The 16,163-nt window shown below is 39.0% G+C and overlaps 1 protein-coding gene across 1 annotated transcript; it reads left to right on the top strand.

Moving 5' to 3' along the window:
• The first annotated feature begins 1,695 nt into the window (after positions 1-1,695).
• LOC107774102 (uncharacterized) lies at positions 1,696-13,512 on the top strand. The gene is made up of 4 exons (XM_016593568.2): positions 1,696-2,299; positions 2,614-2,711; positions 13,027-13,096; positions 13,179-13,512. Exons 1-3 carry the CDS (start codon positions 1,990-1,992, stop codon positions 13,078-13,080), a joined length of 462 nt encoding a protein of 153 aa, XP_016449054.2. The 5' UTR covers positions 1,696-1,989; the 3' UTR covers positions 13,081-13,096; positions 13,179-13,512.
• Positions 13,513-16,163: the final 2,651 nt, after the last annotated feature.

Consider the following 16,163-nt stretch of genomic DNA (forward strand, 5'->3'; position numbering starts at 1 on the left):
TGGCGTTTTAAGGCCATAAAATAGTGCAAGATTTCTGATTTTTCGTGTGCTAATATCCATGCCATTTTTACGAATTCGGGCGATCGACCCCAAACTAACTAAAATTTGTGGGCCCATCATAAATGACCTAATGTATCATATTCATTGCCTCTTCATGACCGTTCCTCATTTTTTGGTATTTTAGGGCTATAAAAAAAAGGAATTCAGCATGATTTTCGATTTTTCGTGTGCTAATATCCACGCCATCTTCATGAATTCAGGCGATCGGCCCTAATCGCCTACAAATTTGTAGGTCCTATCAGAAATGACCTAATAAACCATAGTCATTGCCTTGCCATGATCATTCCTCATTTTTTACCATTTTAGGAGCATAAAAAGGAATTCCGCACGATTTTTGATTGTGATAATGTAAAGAATATTTATACCTAATGAACTGTAGTCGTTGCCTCGCCATAATCGTTCTTCGTTTTTTGACGTTTTAGGGCCATAAAACAAGAGTTCAACACGATTTTCGATTTTTTGTGTGCTAATGTCCACGCCATCTTCATGAATTCGGGTGACCAACCCCAAATCGCCTAAAATTTTATGGGCCATTCAAAAAAGACCTAATGAACCATAATTATTGCTCGCCATGACCGTTCTTCGTTTTTTTAGGCGTTTTAGGGACATAAAAAATGAATTTAGCACGTTTTTTATTTTTTCATGTGCTAATATCCACGCCATTTCATAAATTCGGGCATCCGGCCCCGGATCGCCTAAAATTTTGTAGACCCACTAGAAACGAGCGAATATACTTCATAACTTTTTGTACAATGCGAATATAATTGCCCCAAAAGTAGGTACTCCCTCCGGTCCACAATAAGTGACCAATTTTTCTTGGGCACACACAATAAGAAAATACCAAATTCTAGACAACAATAGTTAGTGTGACTAAACTATCCTTAATTAAATGTTGCAACATAGTTAATGTGAGGAGTATAAGGGTAATTTTTAAGGATACGTACATAAGGGTAATTTTAAAAAAATAAATTAATTTTTTTCTTGATTATATAAATGAACACTTATTTTGGACCAAAATAAAAAGATAAATTAGTCACTTATTATGGATCGGAGAGAATATTTAGCTAGCGTTTGGCCATAGATTCCCAAATTTGTTTTGAAAAATCTGATTTGGGTGAAATTTGGTTTGAAGATGAAAATGTGTTTGTATATCAGTTTTCAAAACATATTTTCCAAATTTATTTTGAAAAAACATGAAACATGACTTATACCCACAAGTTCTAAAAACTATCACAAATACCCAACAATACCATTATCAATAACATTCATTATATTATCGCAAACCATAGTTCTGAACATAAATAAATTTGGTACAAAATTATCATTTTTATAATGAACTATATGAAACACTATCAAATGACCGAGAAGACGAAGCAACATTGTTATAAAATAATAAATGATGGGCTCTTTTATAAAATATAAAAAGTGGGATAATTTTAAAAAAATGTAATAGTGATATTTTGGCCCAAAATCAGCTATTGGGATTTGGGATTTGAGATTTGAAATTTTTGTCAAAATATAGGTAAAATCTATGATAAAATAGATATTTGTCAAATAAAACCCAAATTTATTTTGGCAAAATGCAGGATCAAATGAGTCCTTAAATTGTAGTGTTCTATCGAAAGAATCGGATAAGTTAAACGGGGTGGGGATAGCGGACAAAGATCCTCACGCGAACATCGAATCCGGTAACCCCCCCTCCCCCCTTGCGTTGAAACTCCAAAACCCCTCACTTTCCTTTTACTATCTCACTGTCCACATTACAGTGTTCTCACACTACCAATAACTAAACAAACCCACCACAGCCTTCAGATTTCTTCGCAAAACTACTTGAAATCCAACAAGTCCCCCATAATTTGTAACACCCAGAAGTCACAATTCTATCAAAAATCCACCATTTCTTGAAACTTTTTGGGAGTTGCAAGAAGAATGCCCATTAACACTGAATCTACTCCTCCTCCGAGGATCGGTAAGATCGGTCCATACACAGTTTTCATGACCCCTCCGGCCACACCTAAGTCCAGTTCTGCCGAGTCACCAATAAAACCGGTATACTCGAAGCTGTCACCACTACCAGTTCAGCCGCAACCGGTTCAGACACCAGCGGTTCAGGTGCCACCAGCTCCAGTCGAGAAGTCATGTCCGGTTTGGTCTCCCCCAATGCAGTATGATAAACCCTCTACAAAATCTCACTCGTTTTTTGGGGTTTTCTGGAACGCTGTGGCTAAAGTTCAAAATGGTACCCTTTTTTTTCTCCTCCTTTTCAATGCTCTGTTTGGTTAAAAGAGAAAGTATCTGATTCTTTCACTTTAAGGCGAAAAATGATCCTTTAATATAAAGGAAAAAAAGATGATAACTTTAATGCATTTTTGTGTTTTCCAGATTTTCGTTTTCCTTTTTCAGATCTTGATTAAATGAATGCTTATTCATATATATTTCAGCGCAAAATATTCTTTTTCCGCTTTGTGTTACCCAATTTTTGTTCCTTTTCTTTTTAAAGAATTATTTTCTGTGAATATGTACTAATTCTACTTTTTAAATGGATTTTTGTAGCTCATGCGAGTTTGGATGAACAAGTGGCATACTGGTTTGGGTTGAATCAGTCAAAGTATCAGTGGGCGTTGGATGATTACTATGAGAGCAAAGGAATTGTGAGTCTAAAGTTTTGTTTCTTGTATTTATTTTGTTTTCTTTTTGGGTTTATAGCTGAATTTTAATGTTTGGTGTTGGTGGGGTAAGGTTTGGGTGTATATGATGTCCCTAGTTATATGTTTATGTGGCTTCGAAGTGATATTTTTCTGATTTCCACTTTCTGGTTAAGTGAGCTTTAGGGTTAAGTTTTGTATTCCACAGTTTGTGCCTTCGAAAACATCTATTTGCTATTAACTGGGGATGCATCCTTTTTTCAGTTATGACCTTTAAGTTTACCTTTTTTTTTCCTTCCTTTTTTTTGTTTCTAATTGTGTTAATCATTGCAATGACTGTGATTTAAAGATTAGGATCAAGGATGTGTATACGAGAGAGAGGAAGGCTTGTGATTTGGACCAAGTGAGATGCATCAAGGACAACAATGATAGAGTATTGATGGAAGATGCTCAGATTAAGAGGAGATGACAGACTTACTTTCATGAACTTCTGAATGAAAAAGGGGATCAGGATATTGTGAGAGGTGAACTGGAGCATTCCGAGAGTCACCGTGACTTTGGGGACTGCAGGCGCATCGAGGTTGAGGAGGTTGTAGGAGTTATGCGTAAGATGAGTACGGGTAGAGCGACCGGGCCAGACGAAATTCCGATTGAATTTTGGAAGTGTGTGGGTAGAGCAAGCTTGGAGTGGCTGACTGGACTGTTTAATGTTATTTTTAGGACGAAGAGGATGCCGGAAGAGTGGAGGTGGAGTACGGTGGTTCCGTTGTATAAGAACAAAGGTGATATCTAGAGTTGTAACAATTATAGGGGTATCAAATTACTGCGTCATACCTTGAAAGTTTGGGAGAGGGTGGTTGAAGCGAGGGTGAGGAGGACAGTGTCTATATCCAACAACCAGTTCGGGTTCATGCCGGGTCGTTCTACTATGGAAGCTATACACCTTATTAGGAGGTTGGTGGAACGGTACAGGGAGAGGAAGAAGGATCTGCATATGGTGTTTATTGATTTAGAGAAAGCGTACGACAAGGTTCCTAGAGAAGTTTTCTGGAGATGCTTAGAGGCAAAAGGCGTGCCGGCTGCCTACATTTGGGCAATTAAGGACATGTATGATGGGGCTAAGACTCGGGTTAGGACTATAGGAGGCGACTCTGAGCAGTTTCCAGTTGTTATGGGGTTACACCAAGGTTCTGCGCTCAGCCCGTTCTTATTTGCCCTGGTGATGGACGTGTTAACACACCATATTCAAGTGGAGGTGCCATGGTGTATGTTATTCGCCGATGACATAGTTCTGATTGATGAGTCGCGAACCAGTGTTAACGAGAGGTTGGAGGTCTGGAGACAGGCCCTTGAGTCTAAGGGTTTCAAGCTGAGCAGGACGAAAAGGACGAAGACGGAATACCTGGAGTGTTAGTTCAGCACTGAACCGAGGGAAGTGGACGTGGAAGTGAGGCTTGAATCACAGGTCATACCAAGTAGTGGCAAATTCAAGTACCTTGGGTCGGTCATCCAGAGGGAAGGGGAGATTGACGAGGATGTCACACACCGTATTGGGGTGGGGTGGATGAAGTGGAGGCTAGCATCTGGAGTCTTGTGTGATAAGAGAGTGCCACCGATACTCAAAAGTAAGTTTTACAAAGCGGTAGTTAGACCGTCCATGATGTATGGAGTTGAGTGTTGGCCTGTTAAGAAATCACATATCCAGAAGATGAAAGTAGAAGAAATGAGGATGTTGAGGTGGATGTGCGGACACACTATGATGGATAAGATTATGAATGAAGATATTAAGGAGAAGGTGGGTGTGGCTCCCATTGATGACAAGATGCGGGAAGCGAGACTCAAATGGTTCGGACACGTACAAAGGAGAAGCCTAGATGCTCCGGTAAGGAGGTGTGAGCGGCTGGCTTTGGAGGGCACGAGAAGAGGTAGAGGACGGCCTAAGAAGTATTGGGAAGAGGTGATCAGGCAGGACATGGCGAAGCTTCAGATTTTCGAGGACATGGCTCTTGATAGGAAGTTGTGGAGGTCGAGTATTAGTGTTGTAGGTTAGGAGGTACGTAGTTGAGAGTCTCCCTTACTTCGTACCTTTGTGAGGCTAGTCTGGTAGGGTTTTTGTCGATGTCAACTAGTGGCAATGTTGTGTCTTACTACTCTTTTGTTTTCCATAGTGTCGGGTCTATGTATTGTATATCGCGTTTGCTTTGCATCTACTTTCTCATTTTCATGATGTTATTTTTCCCATAGTTTCTATTGGTGATACTGATATTGTCTCTTTTCGTCTTCTTGAGCCGATGGTCTTTCGGAAACAACCTCTCTACTCCCTCGGGGTAGGGGTAAGGTCTGCGTACACACTACCCTCCCCAGACCCCACTAGTGTGATTTCAGTGGGTCGTCGTCGTCGTTGTTGTTGTTGTTGATCAAGGATGTGTATACATAAACTGAGTCTTGGTTAGACGCCTTTTTCTACACTGTGCTCCATTTCATTTCCTTTCTAGGAGCATTTATTTGCCGGTTATGATTTCAGATTTTAGTTTGTTCTCAGGCATCACGAAAAAGGTCCTAATCAATAGAATGTGGTGGTGCAGTGTTTCGCTGCAACTATAAAGATTTTATTCGGGATAAAGTCCTTGCTGCTGCTTTCTGTTACTGCCCCTACTTAAATCTCTTGAAAATCAATTGTGATTCTTGGATTCGTAAATATGTTGATGTTTTGGTATTACGTTTAAAAAGCCAGTCGTATTTTAGTTTAACCTCTAGATTGTGGTATCATTTTCCTTTTTGGTAAGAGGGTTTTATTGGTGGGGAAAGATAAAATTTTCTAAAAATACCTTTGGGCTAATGCAGATTTATTTCCTAGTAGGAGAAGTTTTCTGAAAAGCTGTAGAAAGTTTAAGTAGATGGTTGATACCTTCCCATGCACTTGTGCAAGCTGCTCCTTTGATCTGGAGACCTATGTTACAGTGGATTCCAACATCTGGAGACCACAAACTTTGATCATTCTGTTATATCCCCTTTCTTCAACAAGAAAATGGGAGATAATGAAATATTTGCTTGAGGTATTACAGGCCATGAAGAATAACTTGTGCTGTGGGTAAATGTACAGGCCAGCACCTGAAATTTATTCCAAATGATTAAGATCCCATGCCTCTTCGATCTTCATATCCTTTTCTTTTGAGGTGTGCGATGAGGGGATGATGATGATGGTCTTTAGGGAGTTTAGAGTTTTTTTTTTTTTTTTGGGGGGGGGGGGGGGTGAATCTACATGGGCGTTCAAGTATGTAGCATAGATTGACGAAGTTATGCCTCTTATGTTGTACTGCGTCCATTTCAGTTTATATAGCAGTAGCGCAGAGTTTAAGAGAGACTTTTCGTACTTACCAACCGTAACTTTTGAACTTGTGGTCTTAAACATGCCATGACATTTCTTTGGCTATAAGAGCATGTCATTGTTAAGGGCAAAATGAGATGTTTATAGCTAAAAAGTTCCTAAATATAGAAAGGTGCCATTTTTTTGGGTACACATTGAAAAACGAAGGTGTGCCACATAAAATGGAATAAAGGTAGTTTGCGTTAATGGTTTGACTGTGAGGAGAAAGTGATCCATTACAAGAGGTCAAAGACCTTTAAACAAATTTTTAGTCCCATTTAGCCTGCTTGAAGCAAATTCTACCAAATTCTTTGTTATCATATACTCGAGCATTTGTGCATCAGTTTTTGGAAATTTGTTACATATTAGATACATGGGGTGAATGTTTCTTTTGCTTATATGAGTTTGAAGCTTTATTGCATAGAGCAGGAGGTGCGATAAAGCAGCAACAAGAATGAGTTTATTTTGAGCTTGGACATCAACAAGGGTTTTTAGTGCTAGCTGTTTTCTAATGGTTAACATGGGCAACTGACCGGAGAACGGGTTCTTGTGTATGGGATGTTTTTGGGGTGATTAGAGAAAAAAAGTCTCTCTTAAATGCTAGGATCTACAAGTGCATGTTCTTCTCCTTAAGTTAACTATATATATATATATATATATATATATATATATATATATATATATATATATATATATATATATATATCCTTCTGCCCCAAGTATATGGTACATTTATTGTAGATGATATTGTATTAATTGATGAAACTAGTGAAGGTGTCAGTAAAAAGCCCGAGCTATGGAGAAGCTTTTTAGAAAGTAAGAGATTTAAGATAAATAGAAGCAGAGTGCATTGTTCAATTGGAAACAACCTCTCTATCTTTATAAGGTAGGGGTAAGGTCTGTGTACACACTACCCTCCCCAGTCTCCATTTATGGGAATACACTGGGTTTGTTGTTGTTGTTAGAGTGCACTGCACGTTTAGCCAGCGAGATGGGAGTGAAATTGTTGTGAGGTTAGATGCAATTGACGTATCTAATTGTATACAATATAGATATGTAGGCTTAACTTTTCAGGAGAATGGTATGCTAGATGAAAATACCACGCATAGGATTAAATCGGATGATTGAAATGGAGGAGTGCACATGAGTGTTATGTGCTTGGGAGATACCTACCAAAGTGAAACAATTCTACAGAGTGACAGTAAGGCCAACAATGTTGTATGGAAGCGAACATATCCACAATATGAGTGTTGCAGAAATGTAAATGTTAAGATAAATGTGGGGTCATACAAGAATGGATAAGATCATAAATGATTACATCCTCTACACTATTACAAGATACAAGTAGAGCATATAGAGAATTTATGAGACATTGTTGCTTGAGATGGTCAGTCCCCAAGGGTGTAGCCAGTGGTCAATGAGGTGGGTTGAGAACCATGAGGTTTCAGGTTCAAATTCCAGGGACAAAATTACATGGTACCTATGCTGGTAAGAGGTACCAGGTATTCCCTGGAATTAGTGGAGGTGCATGCAAAGTTGGTCCGGATACCACAATTATAAGAAAATGTTGCTCGAGATGGTTTGGCAACATGTTACGTAAGCCACCGGATGCACCGACTTTTAGATGTGAAAACATAATGATTGAAGTTATTAAAAAGGTAGACCCAAATCCACATGAAAAATAGTTATCTCAAAGGATTTAGAATATCTCGGAATCCAGGCAGATCTAGCAAAAAATAAAAAACAATGGAAGTTGAAAATCTGTATAGGTGATACCAACTAGAAGACTAGTGCATAGTAGAAGGTCTAACTATATTTGATATATAACCACTAGGGTATATTAGAAAACTTTTATTGTTAGGGTATGTTTGAAAAGCCACCCAGTAATTAAAAAATTTGTTTTAAAATTAAAAAAGAAATTAAAAAGTATAAATTTAATAAATAAAAATAAAAATAAATAAAAATAATGGAAATAAAAATAAATAAAGATAATAAATTTTAAAATAAAAACAAAAAGGAAAGAAATTAAAAAGTAACCTTGTAATTACACAGTGTAATTACCACCAATTTTCACCTCTCCCTTGAGAATTGGAGAGTGTAATTACACCTCTCTAATTACACCCAACTTCATGCTGACCAAGTAATTACTTGGCCAGACAAAAATGCCAAACTATTTAATTACACCCAAATCTAATTCCTAGGTGGCTTTCCAAACAGGCTCTTAAATAATCCTTAAGTACGGAGTATTGACCCAAACAAACATGTAGGATAGTACAACCGACCCCAACTAGCTTGAGATTGAAGCATAGTTGTATTTTTTGTGAGATCCCATGTTTGACATACATTTTCTTACAAACGTAAGCATTTTACTTTCATAGCTTTCAAAATTTCAAATTCATTTAGCAATTTAAATTTAATTGTTGATATGACATTTTCCAACTTTCAACTACTTTAATATTACTTGAGCAACTTTCAGTATATTTACAATTCAGATTCACATTATATGCTCCTTGCCAATTAAAACTATACTACAACAACAACATACCCAGTAGTATCCCACACCGTGGGGTCTAGGGGAGGGTAGTGTGTACGCAGACCTTATCCCTACCTTGTGAGGATAGAGAAGATGTTTCCAATAGACCTTCGGCTCAAGAAAGTATAAGCACCACACTAATAAAAATATAGACAAGAAGGGACAATACCAAAAAGCCATATAAAAGCAGAATAAAAATAACAAGATAGTAAGGTGATCAACAATGAAAGAAAATAACGGATAGTCATAAAAACCTATTACCAACAAAAAGCGAGATTGCGTGCCAATACTACTGTTATGAACACTATAGACTACCTACTCTACTACCCTAATCCTCGACCTCCATACCTTCCTATCCAAGGTCATGTCCATGGTCAGCTGAAGCTGCGCCATATCTTGCCTAATCACCCTTCCCCACCTCTTATTTGGCCTACCTCTGCCTCTCTGTAGGCCCTCCAATGTCAACCTCTCACACATCATCACCGGGGCGTCTGTGCTCCTCCTCACATGACCAAACCACCTTAGCTGCGCTTCTCGCATCTTGTCCCTCAATAGGGGCCACACCCACCTTGTCGCGAATGACCTTATTTTTGATCCTATCTAACCTGGTGTGCCCGCACATCCATCTCAACATCCTTATCTCTGCTACCTTATCTTCTGGACATGAGCGATCTTGACTGGCCAACACTTAGCCCCATCTAATATCGTAGGTCTGACCACCACTCTGTAGAACTTACCCTTAAGTTTCGGTGGCACCTTCTTGTCACACAAAATACCAGACACGAGTCTCCATTTCATCCATCCCGCCCCAATACGATGTGTGACATCTTCATCAATCTCCCCATCCCCCTGAATAATAGACCCAAAGTACTTAAAACTTCCTCTCCTAGGGATGACTTGTGAGTCTAGCCTCACCTCCCCTTCCTTTCCTTAAGTCTCGCCATTGAACTTACACTCTAAGTATTCTGTCTTGGTCGTGCTCAACTTGAAACCTTTAGATTCCAAGGTCTGCCTCCATACCTCTAAGTGCGCGTTCACACCGTCTCGCGTCTCGTCAATCAATACAATATCATCTGCAAATATCATACACCACGACACTTCCCCTTGCATGTGGCGCATCAGTACGTCCATCACCAGAGCAAACAAAAAAGGGCTAGGTGCCGAGCCCTGATGCAACCCCATCATAACCGGAAAATGGTCCGAGTCACCACCCACTGTCCTCACTCGAGTCTTTACTCCATCATACATGTCCTTAATCAACCTAATGTAGGCAACAAGTACACCTTTAGCCTCCAAACATCTCTACAAAACCTCCCTCAGAACTTTATCGTACGCTTTTTCTAAATCGATGAACACCATATGCAAGTCCTTCTTTCTTTCCCTATACTGCTCCATCTCCTAACAAGGTGGATGACTTCTGTAGTCGAACGCCCCGACATAAACCCAAACTGGTTCTCGGAGATGGACACACTCCTCCTCATCCTTAGCTTTACCACTCTCTCCCAGACTTTCATAGTATGGCTAAGCAACTGGATACCCCAGAGTTGTGAAAAGCGGTCGCTTCCTCGCTTAAAGCGAGAAGCGAAGCGAGGCGACCCACTCACTATCTGAAGCGTAGCAGGTATGAAAAAGCGGTCGCTTCCCACTAAAAAGCGAGAAGCGACGATGCGAAGCGAGGTAACTGAAGCGAGCGCTTCTCTGTTTTAAAGGGCTGCCTAATTAAAATAGCTGTTCTTTTATTAAAACATATCGACCAACACTCTAGCAGCAACAGAGAAAGAAAGATGCGATTAGGGTTCCAAGTTTTCTACACTTTTCAACTTCAAAATCATCTCCAGGTATGCGTCCAAATAGTAGTGCAGTGCTGGCGAATTTTTTTTCCCCTTCAGTTCTTTCTCATTCTTCTCTTCTTCTTCATTTTCTTGCACTGTTTTTTCGTTTGAAATGCTGCCCATTTTTTACTGGAATGGTATACTGCCCTTCATTTTATTTTTATATTCTTTATTCTTAGTTCTTATTGCCCTTCCCTTCAGTATTTATTTTAATTTTTTTTTTAAATTCCGCTTCGCTTCAAAAAAGCTAGCGTTTCGCTTCTCGCTTTAAGCGAAAAGGGGTTGTCGCTTCTCCTCGCTTCACGCTCTTCACAACATTGTGATACCCCAATAGTTATTGCAATTTTGGATATCACCCTTGTTCTTGTATATAGGAACCATCGTGCTCCACCTCCATTCTTCGGACATCTTTTTCTTTCTAAAAATGACATTAAATAACCTATTGAGCCACTCCAAGCCTGCCTTGCCCGCACTCTTCCAAAATTCCACCGGGATTTCATCCGGCCCGGTCGCTTTGCCCCTGCTCATCTTACACGTAGCCCTCTCAACTTCATCAACTCTAATCTGCCTATAATACCCAAAGTCACAACGACTCCCGGAGAGTTCCAAATCACCCAGTTTAATGCTCCTGTCCCCCTCCTCGTTCAAGAGACTATGAAAGTAGGTCTGCCATCTCCGACGGATTAGCCCCTCATCCAACAAAACTCTACCTTCTTCGTCCTTGATGCACTTTACTTGGTCCAAGTCACGCGCCTTCCTTTTTCGCGCCTTGGCTAACCTGAACAACCTCTTATCCCCACCTCGGCCCTCGAGTTCCTCGTACAAACGACTAAAAGCTGCAGTCTTGGCCGCCGTAACTGCTAGCTTTGCCTCTTTCTTAGCCAACTTATAATGCTCCCTATTCGCCCTCTTCTCCTCCTCGTCTACACTTTCCACTAGCTTCAGATACGCTGCTTTCTTGGTTTTCACTTTTCCTTGCACCTCTCCATTCCACCACCGGTCTCCCTTGTGACCACCAGAGTAACCCTTTGAGACCCCTAATATCTCTCTCGCGGCTTTCCTAATGCATTGTGCAGTCGTGGTCCACATATCGCTTGCGTCCCCACTACTCCTCCAAGCCCCCATAGTCAACAGCTTGACCCTCAACTCCTGCGCTTTAGCTTCCGTCAAGGCTCCCCACTAGATCCTATGTTGGCTATACATCGCCCTCTTCCTCCTCTTCCTCGTGATCTCAAGGTTCATGACTAGGAGCCTATGAAGGGTCAAGAGGTACTCATTCGGGATGACCTTGCAATCCATGCAAAGACCTCTATCGGACTTCCTGCAGAGTAAATAATCAATTTGAATCTCGGTCACCGAGCTCCGGAAGGTGACCAAGTGCTCCCTCTTCTTCGGGAAACTTGAGTTTGCTATCACCAAATCAAATGCTCTAGCAAAGTCCAGCAGAGACGTTCCTCCTCCGTTTCTATACGTCGCTCCAATGTGGCTGTTGAAATACCACGCACCATCACATCCAAGTCCTCCCAGAAACGCCTCTTGACTTTCTCATCCAAGCCTGCTTAAGGTGCGTACGCACTGATTATTGCCAATTAAAACTATGTAACGTAAAATTGATTGGAGCAGTTCTGGCAACACCAATAGTATTAGGCCTCACATTTTGATAATGTAAAGAATATTTATACTTATTTTATCCCTGTTAAACCTAAAGCAAGTTTGACAATTTTTCTGCAACTGCTTAAGTTTAAAGATGACTCTTAACAATCATACCATGCGTGGTGAAACTGGAAATGTCTTAACTTAGATACCTCAAATTCTAATACGCAGATGAGAAAGTAAGTTATATCATTGTATCATGTTTGCTTTGTACTTGTTTTTGTACCATCTGGGTACCATTTTAATAAAAGAAGTTACTTATCAAAAAAATATCATTGTATCATGCTTAGAAAGTAAGTTACTTTATCGAAAAAAATTATTGTATCATGTGTTGGAAGTAAACATTCTATATTGCATCATATAGAATATTGATTCTGCAACTCTGCCTCATTCATGCATCACGTCCTGGTGAAGGATGACTTTTCTATTTTCTGAATCTCCCCCATGGTTTTGTTGTCTTTCCTTATTTAAAAAAGGAATCATCCGTATCCAGGAAGCGCCTGGTCTCTTCTTAAGCAAGGCTTGATGTTATTTGAGAAACATCTTCCCGTGCACTCTCTCAAGTCTATTTCCCTTCTACATTTGATGCTCAACCAGTGAGTCAATTGGTAGATTGGTGGCTGGGAAGTGAGCATGAAATACTAGATGGAAGATATTAGGTCTAAAAAACTACTTTTCTCAAGCAAATACTGCAATTGGAAGTGGATATGACATGCTTTTGTTTTCTTTAGTGTTTATTGAGTTTTTTCTAAAAAAACTACTTCCTTTCTCAAGCAAATCTTACAATTGGATCACTTTTAGTTCTGTGAGATGTTTCTTTTTGGCCTTTCCAGTGCTACTGTTACTGAACATGCGAATTTTACCTTTATTGCTAATGTAGTGTGTAATTTCCTTTAGTTTAGTTGTTGAATACTTATTAAATATTTTTGTGCACAGAACCAGGCCGAAGAAAAAGCAAAAGCTGTAGCTAGCAAATTAGAGAATGTATAATATGCCAAAGGAGAAGGTAAAATCTAGTTAGGGATGTGCTATTTTTCTCCTCTTATTACTTCTAGTGCTTTTTGTTAACCGTCAAAAACATTGTGCAGGAATGTCTCTGGCCTTTAAGTTGCCTGCAGAATCTGCATTCGCCCATATGCTACATATTATGTATGTGTGATATAGACAAAGACGAACTGGTGCATGGAAGCGCCTTTTCTTGAACGTATCAGAATGTGATTGTCTCAAATTTTTAGCTGCTATGGTGCAGCAGCTAATGATGTTGTGTTGTAGGCCTTGCCCCATGTAGTCTTTTGAGGCTTTTCATTTTATGCTAAAGCTTTCTATTTTTATCTTTTACAATATATCTATGTATTTGTAACTGGACATTATATTCAACTTGTAGAAAGTCTCTCAAACTAGGGTATTTCCAGTTTCTAGTTCTCATTTTGGTGTTCCCATCCACTAAAGAGAACTAATAATATGGTGAGCAACGTTTGCCCTACCGTAGTGATGCAGCAACAAGAGAGCAATTGGTACACAACATTTATAAAGCACTTTTAAAGTTACCGGTAAAGTTGTTGTCATGTGACTAGGAGGTCATGAATTTGAGCCGCAGAAACAACCTCTTGCAGAAATGCAAGTTAAGGCTGTGTACAATAGACCTTTGTGGTCTGAATCCTGCACATAGCGGAAGCTTAGTGCACTGGGCTGCCCTTTTAACTTGGTGCCTGGGTATGAAGTGCTAGGATACAAACTCAGTAGCCATCATTGAGGAAGCAACTAAATCAAATTAGTAAACTCTCAAAATGGGTATTGGGACGCCGGGTGAGAAATTAAAAAGAAATTCCAGTAATTCTATAGAAAGAATCATGGGGTAGCAAAACCTATATGCTCTCTATGCTGCCGTTTGATTGATTACACAAGGAAATCTTAGGTTTTAGGTAAATTTCTGCAATACAAAGCTCAGCATTCTCAATGTATTCTGTGTAATTATATTAATTAATATAAGCTTCAGTTTTTGGCATCAAATTTTGCGTAGTTAATACAGTTTTGGTTTTTTATACTTGGTATTGAACTCACATTACACATTTGTGCGAGAACTTATATTAATGTTACACGTGCTTGATCATTGACATTTTTAGTCTGGTCGTTTTTGAACAGGATGAATGTCATTTTGAGTTTACTAGAACATACTGGAAGTAGATTGGTTAAAACTGAAGTTGATCAACGCCAAGATTAATTTTTACTACACTAAAATCTTTCCTTATGTTAAAGGAGATTTAACAGTTTTTATATAACCAAAAAAACCCTAGAAAATCCCTTGCTTGGACCTAGCTCCGTCCATGCCGAGGTGGCATTCTTAATCCAATATTTTACGTGTGAGCTACCTCTACTGCAATAACGACATTGCATTTCACTCCTTTTTACAACCTGAAGAGAGTGTAATCCCACTTCTAGCTCCGAATTTACTATACAGAATGCAGTGGTATTTCGTTTGTAGATTGTATTAGAGACCCTGCGGGATATTTTGGTACTAGGTACTCCGTGCTAGGGGTGGCAGACAGGGAGTTAGATCGGATATTGTCAGATCGAAAACATATAATGCAAATCATGATAAGTTCCTCATACCCAAAAATAAAAATAAAAAAAGAAATGGTTAATAATACAATCAACCAATGAGTTATGACTTAATTATTCCCTCGCTAGGGAATAATCAACCAATAGGTTAGGACTCATCCAGTCGAAGTAACTAAGAACTTCAGATTGAAGTGATAAGATTATTGAATCATCAGAACTACTTCGATATATCTTTTTTTACTTTTTAGCCACAGAGTCTTTGTGAACCTATACGACTTTAGTTCTTCCATTTCTTGGTTCGAACTGTTAGTTGAATTATTTCTTGATTTCATCCGTTTATTCATTCAATTCACAATCACAAGGGGCCGGAAGGACTTCTCTTCTATTAGAATCCTCTAGATAAACTCATATTGAATACAAATAGAAATTAGATTAACCGACGGATACTATGGTATTCATATTATTCATAGATTCTTGAATATGATCACTTTTGAAAGAATTCCTAGTCTCCCCAACTTGAAGAACCCCCAATTTGAGTCTTTGTAGATGTAAAAGTTAAATCAATTGGCTATACATTTTTTAAGTGGATAATATGAATCTTATCCATATTTAACCCATTTTTAAAAAGTTCATTATCCAACCCATTTTTTAGTGAACAAATGGATGGATAACTATTTTTTTAATCCATTTTGCCACCGCTACTCTGTGCTAATAATGACAATATATTAACACTTCATCACACTCAAGTGTTTACACTTTACACCAAACCAGAGGGATGGTTATTGTGTAAGGGCCATTAGTGTTTACATGATTTTCACAGACCAAGAAAAGAAATGAGAAAAACAGAGGCATGAAAAAGTATGTTCTCATATTTAGGAGTTCAAAAGATTCTCTTCGGAGGTGCTCAGAAAAGCTGAGAAGTGAGGAGTATCTGAAGACAGAAGCATCTAATTTGTTATAGTTGAAACAACTGAATGCTACACTTGAATGGCATGACATTTGAAAAGAAATTGTAGATATGTGAACCACAAAACAATACAGCCTAGCACAATCATAGCCTACACATTGACATTTCTCTGAGGATCTTGATATACATTGGCTCTAGCAGTAGAGAAATTTCTTTAGCCATATCATAACTGTATGACTGGCTTCTGAATTGGAGCAAATAGATGACCACCTTACCAATGTCACACCCTTTAAAGATTGTACACTACCCATATAACACTAAAATTTCCAGATATTTTCTTATCTAAGGGGATATTGAACTATCGGAATAATATCTCTCTGCCACACACCAGAGCAAAAACCTTTCCAGTGTCCATGCAGATGCATATCAGATAGACCATAATATTCGGCATTTCACTAAAATGCCACCAATCAGTTAGATAACAAATAGTCCTGTCCGCTAAACAATGGAGGCAAAACCCTCTGCCCAAGGATTGGAAGAAAAAGTTATTGATCATATTGAGAAATGCCAACAACAACTTATACTACTAAATCATACACGCTGTGGC

Source organism: Nicotiana tabacum, chromosome 18 (assembly GCF_000715075.1).
Source record: "Nicotiana tabacum cultivar K326 chromosome 18, ASM71507v2, whole genome shotgun sequence".
NCBI lineage: Eukaryota > Viridiplantae > Streptophyta > Magnoliopsida > Solanales > Solanaceae > Nicotiana > Nicotiana tabacum.

Coding starts and splice junctions, on each gene's coding strand:
- LOC107774102 (XM_016593568.2), top strand. CDS start 1,990: ATGCCCATTAACACTGAATCTACTCCTCCTCCGAGGATCGGTAAGATC. Junction 2,300..2,613: donor TGTGGCTAAAGTTCAAAATG/GTACCCTTTTTT, acceptor GGATTTTTGTAG/CTCATGCGAGTTTGGATGAA. Junction 2,712..13,026: donor ACTATGAGAGCAAAGGAATT/GTGAGTCTAAAG, acceptor TTTTGTGCACAG/AACCAGGCCGAAGAAAAAGC.